Here is a 6,039-nt window from a genome sequence, read left to right as displayed (position 1 = left end):
GACAAAGTTTTGGCGTCAAAGACTCATTTTAGGAACACATTTCGGATCAATTTCTTTACACTTTAAAAGTTTAAAAGTTTAGCAAACAAATGTTTACTTCCCCTCGACAAATTGACAGCTCTTTTATCATTTTTTTTTACTCAATATCTCGATCTAAAAGAAAAACTAGATGTTTCTATGTACCAATTTCTTCACTTCTTTTATGCTATGTCCCGCCCACCTCTCATTCCCTCTGTGATCCGATTACAACTCGAGGTTTTCGTTGAACGTACTCCACCACCTATGTCATTTATTGTTATGGGGAACTCAGGAGACTTCATGATAACGAATTCTGTTTGCCTATATGTGGATATTTTCCTACTGGTCATCTGTATTCTACAAATTCTCGCCAATTTTGTCGTGTTATTCGTGTGGTGCACGTCAAAACGACTTCTACGAAACGACAGTCTGATCTTGTTGGTATCATTAGCATTTATTGACTTTGTTTATGCTGTGCTACAATTCCCGTATTTAATTATTCTGATTGCTGGTGCAAAGCCTGACGGTTAGTACAGTTTAGTTTTTCTACGTCATATTGATTTTTTAGAAAAGGTTATCGTAATGAATCCAACTTAATTTGTCCGTCTAGACGTTCTTCTGGATATGACATACTCGATTTCACCTTGATTAAGGCTATTTCACAGAAACGTTTGAATGCGGCAAAAGTCAAGAAAAATATTTTATTTTAAGAAGAACTAAATGCTTAGAGAGGGTTTGTTGGCTGTTGAAAAATGAATTTTCATGATAACCACATTCCGATCGAGAACTTTAGGTTGTGTGTTAAATTTAAGAATTAATTGAAAATTTAATTTAAAAACTGAAAACTAAACTACCTCACCTGACTACTGTTTTTTGCTCGTACACTGGCGGAAAGACGGAAAAGAATCATTTTAATTAATTTTTCGGTGATAGCAACAAAATCACAGAACACCATAAGTGGAGTTCGATTCTGTAATCATCTGAAGGGATTCCACAACACGAAAAAAAAAATTCGTCCTTGAATCCTTATTCGAACCTAAACATTATTGATCCTTTGTAGTTATTTACGCCGTAAGTATCTTCCTGAAATTAAAATTCAAGCAGGAGCTCTATTGTGGCTACAACGTAACGTTTATTATCCATTAGTACGTAAAACTATTACTTAGGTCTAGAAGTTCTAGGATGAAGACAAACACATAGTGTTAGTACATAGTGATAAATAACATTAGTTCGTAATTTTTAGAGATTTACTACCACCACGTAAAGCGCATAAACTGGTTGTAAATCAATCTTTGCTTGAGGATAGCGATAGTTTTCATCAGCTGCTTTCATGTTCAGTCGAGCACCCCTAGTTAGGAGGGAGGAAATGATGACGGAGTGAAATAAATTGAAGATAAACCACCGTAGCTATAAGTTGTGTTCAATCTACAAAAAAATAATCGAAAAAGTGCTGCTTAAGTAACCGTTATTTCCCACTGTTCAGTAAATGCACGAAAATATGCAAATTATGAAAATGCAGAGGATTTTCTCAAATATGGCCGAGGTGAAGTGGATTCGATTAAGGCTAACCGCACAAGTTTTACCATCGCATCCCGTATAATCGTAATAAATTTTGATTTATACGGTTTTTGATTTATACTGCAGAATTTTTCCGGTCCTCCTATTAACTTTTTTCAAAATTCGACATAAGAAAACCAAGAAAAAAAAAACTTGACATAGACAACTAACAACTTGTTTAAGTTAGTTCTAGAAGAGGAATTTCACATTAAATAAAGTAAAATTTAGATTTTTGATCTAATTTAGAATTTTTTTTTGTTTTAAGTTTCGATAAGATTGGGATATTCCTGTTCTATAAAAGAGGAAAAATGGAGGAAAATGTACGACTTCGCTCTCTTCCCTCCCAAAAGTAACTAAGACTTGGTGATATTCTTGTTTTATAAAGAAGGAAAAATGAGGGAAAAATGTATGATTTTCGTTCTCTTCCCTCCCGAAAGATACAAAAGGTAGTAAGATTTGAAATCACTCCACTTCAGCTGAGCTGAGCCGTTTTCCAATTGATTATAGAAAACAAATTGTCACTACTTAGTGTGCAGGAAAGCTTCAATTATTTTCACGGTTGTATGGTTAATAGAGGAAAAAGCTTCCTGATAAATAAGTGAGCTAAAAACAATGAGAAGAAATTGAACATTGGTCGGGTAGAGATTTCATACGATATATAAATATATTTCTTCATTATACCTCCTATAGACCCATTATAGATTGATTATGATGTCTACACCTATTATTCTTTTGCAGATGTTCCGTTCAATTACAATCCTTGGATTATCGTTCCATTAGGTGGACCATCGGCAGCATTGATGAAATCCGGTTGTACTATCACTACCGCTATAGCTATCGATCGTGTACTAGCTTTGTATTTTCCCGTGCAGTACTATAAACAATCGAAACGATAGTAAGTGCCAGTGTTTATTTCTTTTTTTAAGGATCTTAAGAATTTTATCGTTTCTGTGCTGAGTTAAAACCGGTATCGCTTAAACTCTTAAACAGCATACCATGATGCGGAGAGAATCTTCGCAAAAAGCTGGAGATTGGGTGGTAGAAAATTTAAATTAAAATTTGTAATATTTGATATTTGGGAAAAAATGAGGAAAATGAACGAATGAAGGTAAGAATGAGTGTAAGAAGTTTTAGGAAACACTTTTGTGTTGAAGCAGTTAAAGTTTTTCAGTTGCTACCGTACTACATATTATGATATCCGTTCTCATCCCATGTAATCCCACCCTATATTTAACGTAAATGGCGGTTCAGTGCAAATTAAATTATTAAAAATTAAATTAAAATAATCAATTAATAATTAAATTATTAAATCAATTGAATGATTGTTTACATTAACATGAAATTAAAGCGCTTTTGAATGTTTATTATTGATAATTTAAAAAAAAAAGTCAATCCATTAAAAAATTTTATGGTTTCTGTGCTGAGTTAAAAACAGTATCGCGACAGTATAGTTAGAATATTTAAGTGTTTATCTTTTGTCAACCTAATAATTTGCAGTGATGCACTCTTTAGCGAAAAAAAAATTTCCGAATTATTGTGTTCTTTCTTTTCATACAGAGTATGTACCTTGTAAGTACTCGTTGCTAGCGGCCGACCTTACCAACCTGTACTGTATTCTACCGTAAGCACTGATGTAGTGAGAGAGCAGTTGAAAAAAAAAATTAAAGGTAAAATCACGGGAAAAAACTGATGCATTGTTCGAAAAAAAGCTAGAGATTTCGAGAAATTTCTCGCGTTCTACCATAAAACTTTTTCTGTTGTATACTACGTTACTAATCTTCGTATCATTAATTCCTTGCAAATGGAATTGCGAGAGTTCCCAGAAAAGAGGCTTGGAAAATATCAGGTTTGAAAGTATAGTGTAATCAACGATAAATTGTTTATTTTCTCCAAGTTTATTTTCATCCAAAGTAATAGGGAACATATGGAAAGGATCCGTGACCATTGAGCGGGGTTTCTTCAAGTCCCGAAATTTGAGACAAGGATCACATTTTTTTTGCAAGTTTATTATGACATAGAACTACTGCTTACAGTATAATTGGAGGGAAATAGCGAAATACTAATGAAGTACAGTAGCAAATACTTTTATGAATATGGTTTGTTTTGCTTTATTTTTACTGCAAAAGCCTTTGTCGATGTGCTAATTAGCAGAATTTCATGAAAGTGCTGTTTCTAGGATGTTATTAAGAGAATTCTACAGATAAAGGCGCGAGAATAACCTTGGCAATTGAATAAAAAGTTCATAACTTTAAAAAAATTGTGTTTCATTAAGTGATCATTGCCTGAATGATCCCTGAAGGTGTACTGATGTTGTTCGCTGATGCCAGGATACTTTAACAGCATAACTATTTTCAGTTGGTCCATCGCTGCATTCATATTCGCACTGTTTCTTGCTTTTATTGATTGGTTGATCCTACAACTTACCGTAACTATAGTCCCAGTGCCTGGTTGTAGTTCGTTTGGTTGTTTCACCAATACTGTAGGTTTATTGTACAATATTTTTATGGTGTGTTTTAATTATTTCTTTTTTTTTGCGATGGAATCTTTACATCTTAGGTGTTTCGTGCATATTGGGGCCTATCGAATATGATGATGAATTTGTTCTCATGCTTACTAACCGTGGTGATTGTTTACCATCTATTCAAGAAATCGCCTAAAGTTTCTAAGGCGGCTGAAGTTGAAAGAAATAATCGGAGCAAGATTGACAGAAGTGTGAGTTAATTTCTGGAGGATTTTTCTTCAACAGGCATCGCTTTTTTGACTAAACTTTTGATTTTAGGCTAACAGAGTTGCATTGTATATTTTGCTTGTCTCAGCATTAATTGGAGTTGTACCTGGTTGCCTTAATGGTGTTGGGACTATTGTCAGCTTTCCGGTAACTTACATTATCCTTAACAACGAAATCATGAGAACTAGGTACATAGAGCCATAGTCTAAATACACTAGCTGCCAACGCGTTCAACCGGGCTGACGCAACGCGTGCGCTATGAAGGCGGGCATTGGTGCTCTGATAAGCATATGAACGTAGTTAAAGGCAGCACTCCACGAATCTGAGGTGGTACGGATTTCAGGTGGGGTATTCGTATACGGGATAGCAGATTGTGAAGAGGGGATGACTCCGTCTATTTCTTCCTAATTGCCGTAAAAAACGGCCCGGAAGATACGCCTTCGGGCGTACTGGCGCACTATTTTCTACAAGGAGTTCGACTGGAGCGTGCAAGCCTTGTGCGGCGCCGCATCTTCCGGGCCGTTTTTTACGGCAATTAGGAAGAAATGAACGGAATCACCCTCCTCTCCACATTCTACTATCCCTTATAAGAATATTCTACCTGAAATCTGCACCACCTCAGATTCGTGGGGTGATGTCTTTAATATACCAAATACCAAATATCGGTTGATGACGCAGCCGGAAATCCCTCCCAACGCATCGCTTCAGACCGAATATTTGAGAGAGTAGGGTGAAAACAAGACTATCTGAGCTGCTTGGAGGGATAAGATTGTTTAGAACGTAGATGAGAAGACAATTCTCTCCTCGTGCTCAGTTCAGCGCTATACTTGAGTCAAGGCCACCTGAAACTCGATGCAGTTGCGTAAACGGCTGCGCTCGAAGTAGTGCGGTGGTATTTGACTCGACTATATCAAATGTCCTTGTGAACTCATATCACAATTTGTTTAATTTTTGGTTTCTACCCATCCTGCTACACAATTCCTGCTGTTCATGGATTTATAAGCGTAAGAGAGTAGTATGTAAGTAAAGAAACAAATGAATGAATGAATATTATTGAATTTTCTACAATTTGTATTTAGCTCCTTGCTGAAGTTTCCTTCTTTGTCGGCACGTGTGCAACACTATCCGGACTGTCTCATGCCTTCATCTTCGCTATGGCTCATCGTGAAATCAAACGCGCCATAGTGAAGAACGTATTCAGATTGGAAACTGGTGATAGATTCACTACTCGAGTGGATCCATCAAGTGTTGCGGTGGGAGTAAGGAGATATTCAAAGACGAACATCAATCAGAGAAAACAGTGTTATACGTAAATTTTTGGGAATTAGCAGCATTACGGTAGCTATATGAAACGGGTCAAAAACGACGTGTATCTTTGCATCACAATGCTTCTGGCTTTAGTATAGTGTTCTTATGTTATGTTTCTGCTTATTATGTTGATGTCCTAGTAAGTTGCTCCGTACCACATCTGTCATTGTCCTTGTTTGAATGATCTGTCTATCTGTCATTGATTGATGACTGATGTCATTGACTGTCTTGGTTGTGAAGGACCATAGTGTACTGTCCGCCGTCTACTGTTTGTGATTGCTAAGTGTGGAATTTCTTTGTGTTTATACAATTTCTATTATCCTACGATCCGTTTATCTGGATAAAAATAAACTGATGTTTGCATGATTAAATTTTAGACATCTTGTCGACGACATCTTCAGGTCCTAGTCGACCCATACCAACCGATA

The 6,039-nt window shown here is 36.1% G+C and overlaps 1 protein-coding gene across 1 annotated transcript; it reads left to right on the top strand.

Annotated features, from left to right (window-relative positions):
* Window positions 1–207: 207 nt before the first annotated feature.
* RB195_016803 (uncharacterized protein) lies at window positions 208–5,616 on the top strand (the record flags this gene model as incomplete). Its single annotated transcript, XM_064183510.1, has 6 exons — window positions 208–544; window positions 2,314–2,470; window positions 3,931–4,054; window positions 4,132–4,287; window positions 4,355–4,450; window positions 5,383–5,616. 6 exons carry the CDS (start codon window positions 208–210, stop codon window positions 5,614–5,616), a joined length of 1,104 nt encoding a protein of 367 aa, XP_064039391.1.
* Window positions 5,617–6,039: the final 423 nt, after the last annotated feature.

This window comes from Necator americanus, chromosome II (genome assembly GCF_031761385.1).
Source record: "Necator americanus strain Aroian chromosome II, whole genome shotgun sequence".
Taxonomy (NCBI): domain Eukaryota; kingdom Metazoa; phylum Nematoda; class Chromadorea; order Rhabditida; family Ancylostomatidae; genus Necator; species Necator americanus.
Note: the sequence above shows the minus strand (reverse complement) of the source record. Positions and strands in the feature narration are given on the sequence as shown.